Below are 18805 nucleotides of genomic sequence, written 5' to 3'. Positions count from 1 at the left end.
GTCCACCTAGTAATTTAGATCATAGCAGCTTTAGGCTGACTCAGCCCAGCCTTCCAGGGGCACAGTTTTTTCTTAGCTCATGTTGAATGACTGCCAGCCTATTGTTCCTGACTATTGTTGTCTGAAAAGACAACATGTACTAAAGATGAGAAACAGGAAATGTTCATTTGTCCTCTTTGAGGCAGGAGAAATTTTCCAGATTCCATGTATTGAGGTAATTGCTCAGAAGAGTATTTTTCTTCAAAATGCGTTAAGAGTTCAATCCCTGGAACAGTGCTGATGACCAGTCACAAAAATACATCACATGATTTTGTGTAAGAAAACACTACCCACTTTCATCTAAATGCAGAGTAATGTATGCTTCTTACAATGAATATGCTGTGAAATACTTATTTAAATAACTTACTAAGGAACATAGAGTTTCTTTTCTGGCTTTAGCTACATACCAGAATATGTTTCTCCTCTGAGATCATTACTGTCCAATAACTTCTTTTTCCTTTTGCTCCCAACATCTGTGTCTTTTTAGCTTTTTACTTTTCCTCTTTTAACTGGTTCTTGACAATTTGTGATCTTCCTTCCTAGAAAGGGTCTTCGTCACAGGTCATTTCACAGCATGATTGCTTCCCTGCACAAGCTGATGGTGACGCCACACAAAGAATACAGGATTTGCCATGTGCAATCCTTGCCAACAGGCTTTGCTTCCAAGGTCAGGTCCTCACTCTAAGCAAATGGTTCTGGTTGGTCACTTGCAAATCCAGCCCCTGCTCAGCCCCCTCCCCTCACTTGGGCAATTCAAAGATCATTAGAAAGAAACATTAGTAAAGAAACGGGAAAGGACATAAATTTGGGGAAGAGAAAGTAGTCTCAAAGCACCAATAAAAATGACCTGATACTGACTTCCACTGTGCATTTGTATATATTTCTTAAAAAGAGAGCAATAGTGAAAGTCCAGCTGCAGGTCAGGCAGGCAACTGCACCTTTTTCTGAGGGAAGCATAAAATACTTTTGTGCCAGTTACTGGTAAAATACATGATTAATACCCTTCATGTATCTTCTAAAACTAATACCTTACATCTACTTCCCAGAAGCAATGACTTCACCCATGTTCTATCCTTAAACCAAGAGAAAAATTATTTTCATTTTTATTGATGTTTTCTACGAAATAGCAAAGCAATCTACCTGTCGCTCGGGGCTTTTACTAAAGGTATATTTCTATTTATCTAAGGTTGAATACCACCCTTTCCAAAGACCTCAGGAGCTGGTTGATTATTGTAGGAGCAGAGATATTGTTTTTGAAGGCTACTGTCCTTTAGCCAAAGGTGAAGCGCTCACTCATCCTACAGTCATTGAGCTGGCAAAGAAATATGGCAGAACTCCAGCACAGATTTGCATACGCTGGAGCATACAGGTAATGGAGGGAACTAATAAAAATGTGTTTCCTTTCTCAGGAAAAACATGCAAATAGTTTGGGATTTGTGCATCAAACCAGAATTTATGCAGAAGGTGTTTCTGCTTTCACTCTGTTGAGACTGTGCGAACTGATGGCTGTACTGGAAGTTTAGAATGTAGTAAACAAATCATGTCAGTATTTCACATATTAATCATTTTAAGTAATCTGGTCGTAGAGAACAAAAGCCACCAATAAGAGATGTTTCCAAAGTAAATGTTATAAGCAGTATCCCTCATCATTCCATTTATGTCATTCAATACAAAGCACTAAGCAGTGAAATAATGTATTGAGTTGATATACACCATATAACATGTCGGAAATAAACACAGTGTATATAACTCCAGTTGCAAATGGCACAGAGAAACGTCAGTGTCCCCCAGAAAATGAAATTAAAACCTCAGAAGGTGCAAGGAATTTCTTGTAATGGTTAGAAGAGAGATAATTTTCTTAAAATCTGCAGATTTTACTGATGAGAGACATAATTCTTTTCAGAATGGGATTGTCACTATTCCAAAGTCAACGAAGGCAGAACGGATAGAGGAAAACTGCAAGGTAAGATTTGATCATGCACTCAAGTCTGACTAAGATCCAAGTAAGAGGTTAAGATAAACTAAGTTTTAATTTTTTGGTTTGCCTTCCCATTTTCCTTCCCAGATTTATACTGGGGTAACTCAGTCAAAATCGGCAAATGATGGTACCATGAAATGACCACAATGTGGGAAAAAACTGTAACTCACAAATATCAGAAAAAATCTGAAGAACTAATCACTGCGTATAAATAAAAACCTATAGAAGACCTTTTGTAGTTGATTTTTGTAAATAATAGTTCTATTTATTATTTTTCTGGTTGTGGAACATCCGGATGTGATTATGGTTACATTCTTTTTGTGATAGGCACATGGGGCAAATAGAAGGAGTTTGGATGCTATGCATAACAGTTTATGAAAACTTTAAAACTCACTTGGGGATAACTCCAACATAAAGACCTTCCAAGGAAATCACAGTCCTGCAAGAGCTGACTCTTCCCCTACCTTCTCATTCTACTCAATGTGCAGAAAAGCTTCCAGCATGAAGGGGCTGGACAAAGAAAAGTGGGAATGAATGAGAATTAGCAGCATGATTCCTCCCCTGTACCTTTTTTAAATTTCCTTTTCATATCAAATAGTTTTAATTCATTACTTGCTTTTTCTCTCCATTTCTCTAATCTGAAAGTGTTCTTTCTTTAGGGTAGGCAAAACCACAGCTTATTTCCAAAAATATCATAGGGGTATGAACTGCTATGGCAAATCTGGAAGAAACTTTGCAAGAGGACATGAAACTTCTGTCTGCTATTTTTATCCTTCAGTGTGTGCATGTGTGGAGGTGTGAATCAATATACATGTAATGAGTATTTCTGCTGGTGCCAGTTTATACAGCTCCTGCCTTGACTGTTTATTCTGACATACACACTGCCTTCTGTGGTACAAGCACAGCTGCTTGTGGTACTGTATTGGGAACCAGATCAGAGAAGAAAAAGCAGTTCAAAAATCCTTCCTTATACTTTTATTTTCCCCAATAATATTTTAAATCCAGATTACTTCCACTTTTTACAGGGTTTACTCTATGGCACCACCAATTCATTTTGCACAACTGAGGGAATGTGTTACATCCAAACTTAAAACACTTAAGATTGAGAGAGGAAGGAACTGGCACAGTCACTGAGTGTTGTTTATCACATCTCCCTTCTTTTTCTTTCCATCATGTTTCTGTGTTGGCCTGAGTCTCTACCACTTCTGGTCAAGTTGGTCCTCATTAAAGCCTCAGTATAAAATACACAGGGTTTTTAGTTCTCTGTCTGGTCCCTGGTTTAAGCTTAAAAGGCTTGAGAGAGCACTGAGATTTGACTACAGGGATCATTCCAGAAGAGTGGTTGCTGGATAATGCAAGATGGGAGGAGCTCATTTGGCTACTGTTCAGACTCCACAGAATCTTTTTACTGAACACAGAGGAGCTCTGACAAGGAGAACAGAAGCAGCTTCCTGATGATAATGTCTCAATAGGACACCCACTAAGAAAGCACTGACACCATCATTCACATTGCAGATGTGGCCACAGGAGAAGGTAGTGGCTGCAAGAACCTGTGTTTGAAGACAGGTGATTGCTTTCAAGTTTGAGTTAGTACTGAGGGACTGTAGTACTGTTTCTGTATTTAGCTGATTTGTGAGAGTTTTGTCAAAGTAGGGTCATAGAAAAGACAGACACAGTCTTTGGCTTGTTAGCTTTGTGAATGTCCTGATACCTTCTGAAAATTCTCTTTGTCTAAAGTACTGAGAAATAGAACTGTAACACTCTAAACTGAACATTGGGATGTAAGTGAAATACTGAACTCATTCTTCCAGGGTATTCCTACACCTGCCTCTGGCAGTGACAATAGAGTGCTGTCAGAATCTCTTTGATACTACCCTTGTCTTGGATCCTTGCCTGAGGCCAGAGTGCTACAAAACCATCTTAACAGTCTGCAAATAAAAATGAGTCACTAAGGGAGCAAAAGACCCAATGGAGCCTGTCAGCATGACGGAGTATTTTTGTGTGACAAAATATAAGAATATTCAGAAGGAAAAATATATAAAAATATATAAAATTTAAATGAATCTTTGTCAGTTAAAGACTAGAATATATATCAGGTTGTTGATTCTCTCTGTGTTCATGATGTTAACTGTATATGCATTCCCACAGGTGTTTGATTTTACAATAGCAGAAGATGATGTTGAAATTCTAAATGGAATGCATGATGGGAGACATGTTTCCTGGGATCCAAGTTTTATTGTGTGAATCAAGGTTTGAGGGTTTTTTGCTTTCTTGGGGGTTAGTGAGTCACACCATGTAATTTCAATTCAGAGAAGGTTATAGTAAGAATCTAATCAAGATAGTGATGTCTGTTAATAATGATCACTGATTTGATATCCTTAACATTGGCAACAGACAAAAGATATTTTTGAGGGTAGCACTATTGTACAACCCTCAAAGAGATTTTTTATTTCCATCTCAAATGCTGCTCCTCAGTTCACAGAAGTCCATACAAAGATTCCTGTTTATACCTCAGACCCTGCATCAGGCTGTTTAATTCAAATGAGGAGATACTCCTTGAAAAATGTAGGGCAAAAGTGCTACCTGCTAGTGTGCAATATACGTGTTGGGTATGAAATAATTTTTCAAGTACTTCGTTAGAGACATACAATACAGGAAGAAGCAAAAGCTGCATGAAAAAAAAATGTTAATGCCATAATTATAACAGTATTTATGTTGTACAATATACTGTAAATCTCCATCAAAAATATAATCTCATTGTAATACACAATATCTGAGCATCACCAAAGAAGTTTTATGCATATCACTATATCACTACAGCATTTTATGCAAATCACAGCATTACTATGGCATTGACTCAGAGAGTTCTATGCATATTAGTTACTAGCCTGTAGATAAACCAAAGTAGAAATCTTTCCAGACAAGTCCAGGTAAAAATAAATTATTTGCAGGGCCGGGAGGTGAGCAGCAAGCTCCAAGAGCCAAAAAGACATCTTTGTTATTACTTACTGGAAATTGGGATGAGCTTTTTGCAGCTTTCTGTGAGAATTACTTTAACTTTCATTTTGGGGTTGTTCAGGAAATCCCATTAAGAGACTACACTGTTCCTCAGATTTTCTTACAATATAGGTATCTCTATAGAGAGATGAATATGGATATATGTAGCACACAGAACTGTTTTGAGAAATATGCCTGCAGAATCTATTGGCTTAGCATTCAGCTTGTAGTTGCATTGGTTTGATATTTTAGGAGTTCCTGTGTCTAGAAAGGTATGGAAAATCTGATTATGATTTATATTGTGTGTGCACTTCCTGAGGCAGTTTTCCCAGTGCTGTTCTGCTTTAGTCATATTGTGAAACAAAGCTTCTTAGCTTTTTATCAAGAAGTGGCTTACAGCAGTCACATATTCTAGCCTGCATTGTTTGTCCTCAAAGTGTGGAGCTTCTATACAGCTTGGCTAAAACCCAGACGAATTTGCCTTTTGGATAACAGCTACTCAGAATTATTGTCTAGTTTTTTTCTGGTAAACTTGTCCACAAAAACTTGTCTAGATTTGCCTCTAGAATAATTTCTATGAAAAACAAGATACTGTATGAAATGCTGTTCACTAATACCTGCACAGTGTGGTGTTCTGAGAAATATCCACAATCTCCAGAGCAAGGTTATTTTCTAGTTTCAAGCATGGCCTGCAGTCTGGGCACCTCCAGTACCTGGGAATGCCACTCCAGGTGTCTAAGAACAGGACTAGAAGTGAGTCATGTGCCTGATATTCCCTAAATACTGCTTTTGGCAGTGATAACTTTCTAAGAATTTACAAAACACAAGTTGGAGTTTCACCTCTAGTTCTCTCTAAAGAAACAGACATCATATCAACATACGGCTTCCGACATAAATGATGTGTCAAAGGAACCAAATCTTTATGGAGGTTAGCAAATTCTAGCTCCAGTATTACCAGAACAGGGTCAGTTAGGACTAGCTACGTGGCTAAAGCTCCATGCTCGTTAGAACACTTCTGGGGTTTTGCACTTGATTCTGACTGATCACCTCCCTGTTCTGAGCTAATTGGAATTAAACCAGATTTTCTTGCTAATGCCCCACATAGGTGACCTCAGGCTACTGTGAGAATGGCTTTGAATTCATTAATGTATTTCAGTGTTCCTTCTGTCAAAGAGATTTTACAATGTTTTTGGTGTCTGCACCTGCGTTTGCGAGGAAGGCAAGCCACCGTTTTCTCAGTCCAGATCATGGTGTCTAAGCATTTCAGTGAGTAATGAGAGGAATAGTATTACTAAAAAGGCATTCTTCTTAAGGAGCAGCTGTGCCAAGTTACAGTTTTAATCTGATACTTTTCTAATTACATTCAGGGCCAATTGTTGTTGGTTCAGGACTTCTTTCTATGTTGGGGTTTTTTTTTAATTATTATTTTGTAATCTTTCCTAGCATTTCCATTGCTGCCAATTAGTGCCTTTAGAACTACAGAAGAGTTTAATTTTAGCTATCTACTAAGTGAGGTGTAATTTGAGATGATGCAGGATTTTAAGTGCTGGGACTCAGCTGACCCAAGCTATCTTTCTCCCAGGTGTGAGTTTTGCACATTGTGCCTCATTAATAGCCGTTGTTTTCTGCTAGAACTATAATTGCCCAAGAGACTGAAGCCCTGTTATCTCCTGTGGCCTTGGGATAGATCACTGGAGCCTCTTCCTTTGACTGTGGTATTCAGTAGTTTTATAACATGTTTGTTAATTTAGAATCATTGAGCAATTCCTCTTTTACTTTTGGTGAGGTTGCAGAAGGAAACACAGAATCGGTGGATTCATATTTTATGCTCCTCTCGGCATTACTCTGGCAGTAATAATTTTCTTCTTAAGCAAAGGCTGCTGAAGAATAAGTCCCACATCACCTCATCTAAATGAACCATTCTAAAGTACTCCCAACATTGATCAGAGAAATAAGACAACTAATAAGAAATTGGCAAGTGAACACTAATGATATTTAGGAGTAGGAGGGAGGAGTGATTTATGGTAAGAGACCCAGTACGCAGAAGACCAGAAGGGTATAGAAGTGCTGGACATACAAAGCCAGAAAGTATTTCTGTTTTTTTTATTTCTTCTTTGGTCAGTTAGCCTAGAGGTGCTTATTTTTTTAAGGTTTTGCTTTGTTTTAAACTCAGAATTTAACCCTCAAGTGAATTCTTGGAATTATATGCATATTCTTCCCCAGGGTTGAAATTCTTCCTCTTGTTCTTATTTCTGTAAAACAAACTTCCCCTAAAGAGAAAATTTGTTCACCTTTCTACAGTGACCCTTTTAAAGATACACCTGTGCATCCATTTCATCTGTGTAACCCATCAACTTGCCAGTAGGATCAGGGAATACACCAGAAAACTGAAGGGACTTTTTCTTCCCTGTCATTATGTCATTTATGGTGGGACTGATTGGGACACTCCTTTTCAGTTGAGATGAACCATTACTTGAAACAAGATGCCATTTATCAGTGCTATCTACCTAAATGCAGTCAGCTGCCATTCCAGGAGCTATGTGACTCCTAATGGAAGGAAACTCTTGAAACAAATAAGGAAAAGAAAAATGTAAACTAGAAGTCAATGGAAAGGGTGAGGCCATTTTCTGTGCAGCCAAGTAGCTTCCTGCCTGACTCTGAGTAGCTCCCTTTCCTAATTTTCTTGTTTCTTTCTGGTTTTCATCTCTTACATTACTGGAGATAAAGGCACCTAAAAATGTTTCGTTGGAAAATAATGGAAATGGGTTTTTAAAGTGAGTATTCAGAATTTTTTTTTTATCAGGCTGCAGAAGGGTTTCTATCACACCTGTCCCCCCAACATGACTTCCAAGGCATTATTTTCTGAGTCGCATGTGTAGAAAATAAACTGTAATACTGGTAAGTTCACAAATCTACTAGGCCAAGACGCCTGCATAATATTCACACCTCTGTGGTTAACCCATGCTTTTGAAAATGGGGGTAAAGGTGGTGCAGCTCTTGCTGCTACTGATTGAATCCAAGGCAGTTAACTCCTTCCACATTGCCATACCCTTCCCAAAGCTTTGAAGCTCACCTCTCCCTATTGTGCATTGTGTAAAAATAACAGATAAGCCAACCTCCTGATAATTTTTTGTGTTGCTGTGTTGGGAGACCTTTTCTGTACCTAGTTTTTTAAACTTTTTGCAGCCTCCAGTAGGATACCTACACACTTTACAGAAAATGCTGAGTATCTGCACTGTGCTTCCCAGTGTTGTGAGGTGTATCCCTCTGTAAGGCACCGGAGGTGTGGCCAGGGTTGTGGGATGTGCTGCTCAAAGGAGACTGCACAGAGGGATTGTAGCAGATCTCTCTCCTGTGCCCAAAGAGCAATGTGTCTGATCCTGATAGTGGTTGGGGCAGCCAGTGCCCTTGGACGAACGTTCTGTAGCTGAATTACTAGTAGGAAGTTCAAGAGTATATTAGCAGTTTTATTACCCTGTTAATGATTGCTCCATATATTAAAGTGTGTTACAATTTTGGGTACAATGATATCCATCCGTACAACGACATCCATCCAAACCATTGCGTGTCACATTCTCAACTACTTAAATTCTTTCTCTTCAGACTTGGGCTTTTCCTAATAATATATCCAGCTTAGTGAGCTAAAAATCAAGTCCAGATTCTCACAAAAATGAATATAGTAAACTTTTAAAAATTGCTTTTTAATACAAAAGAGGCCCTCTAATTAATATTATTTATCAATATCAAGAACTTAAAACCAGACCATCTAAGTTATAGAATACTAATACTGAAAAACTATGTGTGCTTTAGTCTTTGCAATGTTCTCGTGACTTTTTTTTTTTTTTTTATTCTCCAAACCAGGTTTTTGATTCTAATCTGAGGAAAGAAGACATGGAATTTTTGAACACTGTGAATATCAACAGAAAATTAATTCATCTAACCTATTCCCTGTGGAAAGAATAATTTAAAACCAGATTGTTCTAAACTGGAAAAGTGATGTAACTGAAACATTAATTAATTTCAACTGAACAATAAATCTGAATTGTTCTCTTAGGTACTTGGTATACTCAAGACTCAATGTAAATGGTTTGTATTTACTCTTATGTCAAAAAACTAATAAAATAGTTTAATTTAATCTTTGTAGCTTTCTTACAGATACAGAAATGCTTCCAGCATCTTCTCTGCTCTCTTGGAACTTTCTAGTACAGTCTTCCAGTATGGGTTGAGTTATCCCACAATATTATAATTTTCTTCTGCCTGCATGCACTTCATTTAAGGTGTCATTTGAACCCATCTGAACAAATTAGTTTGGTGTATTTTTCCCTTACAGATTTTGAAAAGTATCAATTACTTGTAGGCACGTAAGAGCATGCTACAACACATGTAAATCTTGACAAATTATTCAAAATATGGAATGTTTGCTCAGGGATTGCAGCAGAGTAATGAATCCAACTTTTATATTTCTGCTAATCATGAGAATTATGGGGGATTCTGCAGGCCATTCTTGATATTTTCTTGGTGACCAAACCTGTACTCTGGTACTGTTTCACAGATCTCCTATCATGACCCAGCACTTCAGAGAAGGAATGGCTCCCTTTGTGACCTAAGTTGCATCAGAATGATAAAAGTAGTTTTTGCTGATATGGACAAAGACTTTTGAAAATGCAGAAGAATGACGTGTTGGAGAAAAATCCTTTGCTAATCTCTCTTGCAGGGATTGTCACTATCTTTTCAAGATGGATAGTGTTCAGACACTCCTCTGATGCAATTGTGAGTTGTCCAGCTGCACTGGGAGAGTTCTGTCTGGTGGTGTCAGAGGCCACCAGTCTTTTGATATGCAGGCATTGGGTGGACCCCAGCTTACAGCTTCTTTTCTGACAAGATCAAAGCATTTTCCTGCAAGGAAATTGCTCTGTGACTAGCCAGGTTTCTGCAATCCCCACCACACTAAGCTCTCACTGGAAGTTCCACAAGAACTTTGGCTGTCACACACTGTCAGTATTATTTTGTTGTTGTTCATGACATTCCCTAAAACATGAGTTTCTGCTCATCCTGAAAACTACCTAAGAGCATATACATACTCAGGATCCCTGTGAAAAATGCATCTGCCTCTTCGTGCGAGTAGACATATTGCAGAACTTTTTTTAACCAGTTTAAACAGGTGAGGCATTTGTTATGTATCAGTTTGGTGTCCTGATGTGTGCAGCCTTCCTGCTGGCATTTGACTGAGACCTGCATTCTGGTTATTTCTGAAATGCATTAATAACATTGTGTTGTTCTTTCTCCTTATTCTGACCATAGGCAGTTCCAGAGTCGAGTTCTCAAAGGAGCTATATATACACTGGATTGCTGTAGTAGAGGTGCAAGCTTCCTTATCACTGGACCAGGCAGTTGGAGAGGTACTGAGAAAGAGTTCTCATTCTGTTGGTGGCTTGTTTTTTGGGTGAGGCTGGAGTGTAACCCTGGTGAAAACCCCCTTGCTAAACGCTTACCAGCAACTACAGTTTTGGTAGAGTTGGCTGGATCAACCTGAGTCCTGTGTTTGTTTTTCAGCCCTTGTAAGCAGGTTAGAACCTGTGCAGTTCAGCCACGTTAACCTATCTTCTCTGAGGGTTTGGACAGCCTTCAGTGCAAATCTAGCTGATGTGGCTCCATTTGCCTGTGAAGAGTGAAGCCATATTTCAGTTTCCTCACTGCCAAGATGTCAAGAAGGCTGTAAATGTGTGTGGTTGTCTAAGTTTAATGATGCTTTTTGTGGTACAAATACCCACCTTTTGGAGTGGAACTGAAATTGCACAGTGCTGCACCTGGGTTGAGGCAACTTCTTGTATCACTATAGGCTGAGAGAGGCAGAGACGAAGGACTTGGGGGTGCTGGTGGGTGAGAGGCTGGACATGACCCTGCCATGTGAGCTTGCAGCTCAGAAAGCCAGTTGTACTCTGGGCTGCACCATAAACAGTGTGGCCAGCAGGTCAAGGGAGAGGATTCTGCCTCTCTGCTCTGCTCTGGTGAGACCCCACCTGCAGTGCTGTGTCCAGCTCTGGGCTCTCAGCAGAGGAAAGACGTGGACCAAACATGGTCAGAGCAGGTCCAGAGGAAAGATGCAAATAATGGTCACAGGGCTGGAGCACCTCCTATGAGGAAAGGCTGAGAGGGTTGAGTTTGTTCAGTGTGGAGAAGAGAAGGCTCTGGGATTGCCTTATTGTGACACTTAAGTATATGAAGGGGGCCTTACAGGGAAGCTGGAGGGGGACTTTTTACAGGAGCATGTAGTGTCAGGACAAGAGAATGGCTTCCAACTGAAAGAGAGTGGGCATAGTTTAGATATTGGTAAGAATTTCTTTGCTGTGAGGGGGGTGAGGCCCTGGAACAGGTTGACCAAAGAAAGGGTGGATGTGCCCATCCCCAGAAGTGCTCAAGTCTAGGTTGGATGGGGCTTTGAGCATCCTGGCCCTAGTGGAAGGTGCCCCTGCCCGTGGCAGTGCAGTAGGAACTGGGGGATCTTTAAGGTCCGTTCCAACCCAAACCATTCTATGGTCCTGTGATTTTACACAGCCTCTGACAATTAATTTGTTGGATGTCACATCTCTGAGCTGGTATGCTCTCAGTTGGTAACCAATAACCTGAACATGAAAGCCTGCACATCTGACTAATGAAACCCTGAGTCATTCTATCTGTTAATTAAAGCATGTTCCTTTAATATGCTCTTCTTACCTAAAATTATGTGAGAATTTCCTAGAGGAAAATGCCTAGTGAATGCACTTTTATTTAGTATTTTCTATATATTAGATAAATAAGGGGGAAAGCTAAAAATATCTGGGGTATGTCAGGCAGTTGCAGGGGATACATATGTCAGCCTCAAGCATGATTTATCTCGTGTGCCTTTTCTGACAGTTGTGACTTAACGGCTGTATTTTCCTCCAGGCTCTCAGGAGGCTAAATATCTTTTCAAGTTTCTAGCTTTGTGGTGGAAGAGTAAATGTCTGTTTGCCAGTGTAATTTATCTGAGTCATTCTGCGAGAGGCGTGGAGCAATTGAGGCGTGACTATTAGCATAAATAAGAGGGACCCTCTTCCTGAGGGTAAAATACTCATACTGTCTTTCAGAGGAAAGCTGCTTCCCCATAAAACTGCTACTGCTAATTGATGGGCACGATGCCTTAAAGTGAAAGATTCAATATATTGAGCTTTGGCCTGTTGTGATCTCCTTTTACATTTCAATTTGGAGTTAACAAGAGCAGAGCAAGGAAGAGGAAAACTTCTGCAGTAAGTGTAACAGGGGAATACCACCAGAGCTGGCATTTCACATACACCAAAGGTGGCTTTTCTTTTAAAGTTTGAAGGGAGAAGGAATTATAAAACCTAAACTCACTTCTGTGTCTGTTCTTATATAATACAGCAGTAACAGTGTTAGGTAGTTGCCACTGCCAGTTTTGTTTCTAAAATAATGCTTTAAAAACTTTTCTTCATACTTTCAAACATAGGTATTTTACAGCATCCTCTGAACACGCAGAGATTAGTTTGGGATTTTTTTAGTTTTTCGGGTGGGGGGGCGGTTGTTGTTTTCCTTTTTAGCGGCGTTGTTGTTGTTGTTTTCCCATGTGGAAACACCAACACCTGGTGCTGTTTGGGGGTGGCAGGAACTGAGTTTTTCCCCCCTGGGCCCGTTCTGGCTTCTGCCCCGCAGAGCGCAGCCTGGCACCATCCTCGCCCCATGGGGCCGCTGCCTCGCCGAGGGGAGCCGCTGGTGAGTCACTGCAGGCAGACACCGGGCCTGCCACGGCAAAAACACACCTTGGTGTAGTGAGAAAATGGAAGAGCTTCTTCCAGGTGTTTCCGTAAACGCTGTCCTCTAAGAGGGAGAACGGAGGTAGCATAGGAGATGCTGCCTTTGGCCATAGCCTTTCCGTGCCCACTCGAGGGGCAAGAAAGACGGGCGTGCGGGCAGCTGGCCCCGGCACCCCGCGAGGCGCAGGAGCCGTGCTCGGAGCCTGCCGGGCCCTGCAGCACCTCCTTCCCCGGAACGCCGGCTGCGGCTCCCAGGTCAGGGACGGCTGGAGCCCGGCCGCGGCGTCCCGTCCGGAGCCGCGTCCCCCGGCCGGCAGGGCGAGGGGGTCCCGCGGGGGAGTTTTCACCTCACGCCTTTCGGCGCCGCCCGCTGCGGGGTCTGTCCCGGGCCGGCAAGGCAGCGCCCGCGGCTGCCCACGCCCCGGCGGGCGGGGCGGGGCGGGGCAGGGCCAGGGCGGCGGGCGGGGGGTGTCCCGACTGGGCCGGCCTGGTCCGTGCGGGGAGGAGACGGAGTCGGAAACGGGGCGGCAGTTCCAGAACATTAAAACCACTGAGCCCCCCAGCCCGCCCACCGGAGTTGCTTCGCGGGCACGCAAGATGTGCGGGGCCGGTCTGGGCTCCGCGCCGCGCTTGAGCGAGGTAAGACCCGGGGAGCCGCGGCCGTGCACCCCCCGCACCGCGGAGACTCCTGAAATCCCATCGCCGCGCTCGGCGCGACCCCCGGGGCCACGAAACAAAAAAGAAGGCTACCTGGGGAGGAGGCTACCTAGGCGCCGGCTTGCCCGGCTGCGTGCCGGGTCCGGGGAGGCGGTGCGGAACGGGAGCCACGCGCGCTGGAGACCGAAGCGGAGCAGGAGCGGCGCGAGTCTGAGCTCCGAGCGGGGCGGGACAGGAGCGGTGCGGGACAGGAGCGGTGCGGACTGGCGCCCGGGAATAGAGCAGGAAGCCGAATGCGCTGGTCTTGCACCTCTTGCTTTGCCCCGCTTAGGCTGTAATTTAGCAAATCCGCCTGTTTTTCTTTCCTTGCAAGATATTATGGATTTTATTCTTTTAAAATGTCCACTACAAAACCTTTATATGTAAAGGGAGTTTCCTCTATACGTGTATACCTTAATTATGCCCATTTCAAAAGCTTGCAATACTAGTTATTTAAATGCTAGGGTTTTTTTGACATTCTTTGTTTCAGACCCATGGAATGGGCTTGCTCTCTACCTTAATAACATATTTTTCTCGCTTTTCTAAACTTTTTACTGCTGTGGGTTTTGTAAAGCATGTTCTCACTTGTTCTCACTTAAGGGCACCCCTTACCTGTTTACAGCTTTGAGATGATCTCTTGTTTATATTTACATCAGTGAATTTACCACTGTTTGAGATGGCATCTGTAAATTGCGTAACTATCCCCTTCCAAAGTGTATTCAGACTTTATTAATGGAGGAGAATACGGGTCTCCTGTCAAGTAATTTCTGTGCAGACTTTCATACATTTGGAGTTAAATCTAATCAAGCAAGTCCATTCCCTTTTTAAATCTCTGCTGTTGTATTTTCCGCTGAAGAAAAAGGACTAGAACTTACTGCTGGGGAGCATTGAGATCTTTTGTGTTGGAAGAAGTCCAGTAATGCAGTCCTTGCTGACTCCAACTTGTTCAGTTCTGCGTGACAGAACTTTTTTTGTCTTATTAGCTTTACCTATTGAATATGCCTAACCACCTTTTAAATGTGTTTTACCAGCTGAATGAAACTGATTCATGTGTGAATACGTTTATGCCTCTGATGCACAGTTAAACCAGCAGATTACTTAAACCCTTTAGCATTTGCTACACTGTTTGTCTTCCTTCTTTTAAGTCTGGGTTTTGTGCCTCTTGTTCCCAGGGCTGCAGTTTGTGAGGCTGTGCAGCAGAGCCGGGCAGGCTGTCGGGCCAAGGAGCTGCGGGGCAGCCACCGGGTTTGCGGTCGGTGTCACCATCCGGTGGCCGCTGGGGGAGCAGTCCCCAGCCAGACACCATGAGCTCCGGCACCACTGCCCCGCAGAAGGTCACCAGCAACCCCACCAACACTGATGTCAACTATGTCATCAAAGAGCATTATAATTACACGGGAAAGCTAAATGAGAGTGTGGACACTGGAATTAAAGTGACGTCGGTGGTTTTTATCATCATTTGCTGCTTTATAATTTTAGAGAACATTTTTGTCTTGCTTACCATCTGGAAAACCAAGAAGTTTCACAGACCCATGTACTATTTCATTGGGAACTTGGCTCTTTCAGACTTGCTGGCTGGTGTGGCTTATACTGCCAACCTCCTGCTATCTGGACACAAAACCTACAGCCTGACCCCCAACCAGTGGTTTGTAAGAGAAGGCACCATGTTTGTTGCCTTGTCAGCTTCTGTGTTCAGCTTGTTGGCCATTGCCATCGAGAGATACATCACCATGCTGAAGATGAAACTCCACAATGGCAGCAACAGCTTCCGCTCCTTCTTGCTGATCAGTGCATGCTGGGTCATCTCTGCGATCCTTGGGGGGCTCCCGATCATGGGCTGGAACTGCAAGAACCTCCTGTCCAACTGCTCCACCGTGCTGCCTCTCTACCACAAGCACTATATTCTCTTTTGCACAACTGTTTTCACTGGCCTTTTGTTATCTATTGTGGTCCTCTACTGCAGGATCTACTCCATGGTGAGGACTAGGAGCCGCAGGCTGACATTTCGGAAAAACATTACCAAAGCTACTAGGAGCTCAGAAAAGTCACTAGCCTTGCTCAAGACGGTGATCATAGTCCTGAGTGTCTTCATTGCTTGCTGGGCTCCTCTGTTCATCCTGCTTTTACTGGATGTGGGGTGCAAAGTGAAGGCCTGCCCCATCCTCTATAAAGCAGAGTATTTCTTAGTACTGGCCGTGCTCAATTCAGCCACGAACCCTATCATCTACACCTTGACAAACAAAGAGATGCGGAGGGCTTTCATCAAGATTTTGTGCTGCTGCAAATGTCCCCCAGCAGATTCTGGGACCAAATTCAAACGGCCAATCATTGGGGGCATGGAGTTCAGCCGGAGTAAGTCTGACAACTCCTCACACCCACAGAAGGAGGATGGTGACCATCCTGAAACCATCATGTCTTCGGGCAATGTTACCTCATCTTCTTAGGAGTAACCATGGGGGTATATTTCAGAGTCTTCCTCTGAAATCAGGGAGCTGGGACGCCTCCTGCTCACAGCTGCAGCATTGGGCTGAGTGAGCAAGTAGCATTAGTTCTAATGGGGCAAACGGTGCACTTGCGAGGCTGGAGTTCAAGAAATGGGACAGACTGTTCTGGCTTGAAAATCTTTTTCCCTGGAGCATGTTTTGTCTTTGCGCTGAAGCAGCTCAGGATTGTCAGGCGCATTCATATCCTGAAATCTCCTTAGTAACTCTGAAAAGACTGATGCCTTGGTGAAATGATGCCTGGTGTGTGTGAGAGAAAGAGAGAGGGGGAGGAGGGAAAGGGAGAATGAATCTTTTTTTTTTTTTTTCCTCTGTGAGAAGAATGTGAAGTTTTTTCTCTTCACAGCAAACCACTGACACAAAGATCCTTCTGTATTGAATTTAGTGGTGGCTCTGGTATCATTGGTAAGAAATGTGTTTGTTTAGCACATAACATGGAAAGAGATCACACAAATATAATTTAGACCACATACAACCATAATTGGCATAATTTTGCAGAGCTTTTAGTTAAGTCATAAGGTTTTATTTGCAGAGTCCAAAGCTCTTGGGGTTCTACTTAGCAAGATCATAGCTGTGAATTTTTGCTGTCAGTCTGTATTACATTTGAAGACCGTGAGCTAGATTCTGCAGTTACTTTCGCCTGTACAATTCCATTGGCTGCATCAGATTTAATGAAGTAGCTCAGAACGGCATTTGGCCCCATATTTTGATTGCCTTTTTATTTTATAGCATTAAATAAACTGCATTATCATGCAAAATGCAAGGAAGAACTAAACATTTCTCTTCAAGATGACTTGAAAGTCTAGAAAATAGTAAAAACTACTATTGACAACAGTGGGATTTTTGCCTAAGTAAGAAGAGCTAAAAACTGAAGGGGTATTTCAGTGTCAGGTTCACAGTCTTTCCAAAAGTAAGGATCAGTTGGAAAATCAGAAAAGAGTACGTCGGGTTTCAGAAAAAATAAGAAGAAAGTTGAAGTGAAATGACTATAGATAAATGCACTTCCATAACAAAATGCAATACATTTTGGCACATTTTATTAATGTTTATAATTTCAGCAAAGATGTCTGTATTTTATCATGGAAGAAGTACCTGTTGTTAAATTGAATGTATTTGTTTTACAGCATCATTTTTACTTCTCTATTTTTCTAACCTGTGCTAATGGGGTTGAATGTGTACAATGTAAATAAGATACGGGAGTCTTCATGCGCCTAGAGTATTACTATAACAAATGTGGTATATCTGGGATAGCTGAGAGCAGTTGACTTATCTACAGTCATCAGCAACTCCTAGGACTGGTATTTTGTAAAGAAAATGCATTGCCTTTGTAGTAAAATTTCCAGTGCAATTAAATTGTTGGGTTGGTTTGTTGTTTTTTTTTTTTCTGGTTTAAAAAATAGTATTTAAAATGTTTCTGACTTTTATTGTTCAATTTGCACATAGCTTTATTGACTTCTAAACATTAATAAACTGATTTTTTAAATGCTTCTACTACCAGATTAATGGCAGTTTTGTACTATTATGGTGGTTTCATGCCAGATGTGGTTTCCACAGAAATCAGTGAAAGAATTCCTTCATTTTAGTACATGCTGGGATTAAGTCCATTCTGTGGGGACATAACGTGTAATGTCACAGGATCCTATAAAATACAAAATTAATTTTGAACTATAAACTTTCTTTGTCAGCATGTGCTGTATGGTTGAAATGCCACTAGAAGGATCTCTGCAAGAGCAATCCTCCGACAGCCAATGAAGTACAAACAGAAGGAAAACCAGTTTTACCATGACTGCCTAGAGCAGAAAAGTAAAGTAATTCACTTGTTTCACCAATACAATTCGTAAGTTCAATTCTTAGCTTATTGCAAACGTCAAGGAAGTTTATGAAACACAGAATGATGGCCTCAGCTGCGCCAGTGCTGGCGCTCCATTGGGTCTGCCAGCGAAGACTGTGGCAGTGTAGTTGAGCGGATACTGCATTACTGCTTCCAAAGGTTTGACTTCCATTTCCTTTCCCTCTCAGAATTGCTTTTAAGTTCCATGGAGCTCATACAGGATGCAGTTGGAGAGTGAAGATAAACCTCACCTTCTCGTACTGTATGTCATCGCTGTGCAGGGTTTACTGTGGGAAACGAGAGCCTACTCACCGAGGAAGGCTCTGGGTCATAACCTCACTTCCTGAAGGAAATTCCAAAAATGCCCTGAAGACAAAAGAGTGGAAACAGGCTGGAATTTCTCCCCATCTGTCTGCCTCTATGGAAGGAATGATTTCATGTGTGCTCACTTCCTAGCTTTTTAATTACTGACCTGAGCAGGGCTGGAAAAAGTGTCAAATCTGTATTTGTGCACAAGATAAAATGTCTCTTGGCTCAGGCCTTCGTTTGAACAGGGATGGTTTACCCTGGGTGCTGACAGTCATGAGGGAAAGCACTGCTTTGTCCCAGGGATAAAGTCACTTCTGTGCAGAGCCCCAAAAATGGATAAACCATGGAAGTCCAAGTCAAACCCTTGTGCTACCAGTGAGTAAATAAAGGCAATGTACAGGGATGAGGCAATGCACAGGGACATCTGAATTTTTAGGGGTGTTTTTATCCGAGGGTCTGGGGCCCTTCTGCTCGTGAAGCCTTTCAGGCATTAAGGTTGTTTGTCCCACACATCTGAGATCCTGTGACAAGGGCTGAGCTGTGTCATCACAGCATGGTGCCACTAACCCCTTGTGACTACCACATCGTTTCTGTACTGGGAGCTGATAGCCCACAGGTGAGTCACTTCCCTTCCCTTTGCTGGTATTTCTGTATCCCTTGCTTATCT

General features: G+C 42.1%; 2 protein-coding genes across 3 annotated transcripts in view; both read left to right on the top strand.

The window, feature by feature from the left end:
• The window catches only part of LOC136294878 (uncharacterized oxidoreductase ZK1290.5-like), a 38987-nt gene extending 29838 nt beyond the window's left edge, over window positions 1–9149 (top strand). The window contains exons 5-7 of the mRNA XM_066193069.1: window positions 1226–1408; window positions 1943–2002; window positions 8876–9149. Coding sequence (XP_066049166.1) covers window positions 1226–1408; window positions 1943–2002; window positions 8876–8977 — 345 coding nt within the window. The 3' untranslated portion in view covers window positions 8978–9149. The remainder of the gene's footprint in view (window positions 1–1225; window positions 1409–1942; window positions 2003–8875) is intronic.
• A 1142-nt stretch (window positions 9150–10291) lies between these two features.
• On the top strand, window positions 10292–17495 carry S1PR1 (sphingosine-1-phosphate receptor 1). Of its 2 annotated transcripts, none has more exons than XM_066192350.1 (2): window positions 10292–10413; window positions 14670–17495. In XM_066192350.1, the coding sequence occupies exon 2, from the start codon at window positions 14802–14804 to the stop codon at window positions 15939–15941; it is 1140 nt and encodes a 379-aa protein (XP_066048447.1). In that variant the 5' UTR covers window positions 10292–10413; window positions 14670–14801; the 3' UTR covers window positions 15942–17495. The 2 variants fall into 2 exon arrangements, with proteins under 2 accessions (XP_066048447.1, XP_066048446.1); XM_066192349.1 differs by lacking the exon at window positions 10292–10413 and adding an exon at window positions 13311–13440.
• Window positions 17496–18805: the final 1310 nt, after the last annotated feature.

This window comes from Chamaea fasciata, unplaced genomic scaffold (genome assembly GCF_029207755.1).
Source record: "Chamaea fasciata isolate MVZ Bird 193981 ecotype frontalis unplaced genomic scaffold, bChaFas1.0.hap1 SCAF_10, whole genome shotgun sequence".
NCBI lineage: Eukaryota > Metazoa > Chordata > Aves > Passeriformes > Sylviidae > Chamaea > Chamaea fasciata.
This window is presented reverse-complemented; position numbering and strand designations above follow the sequence as displayed.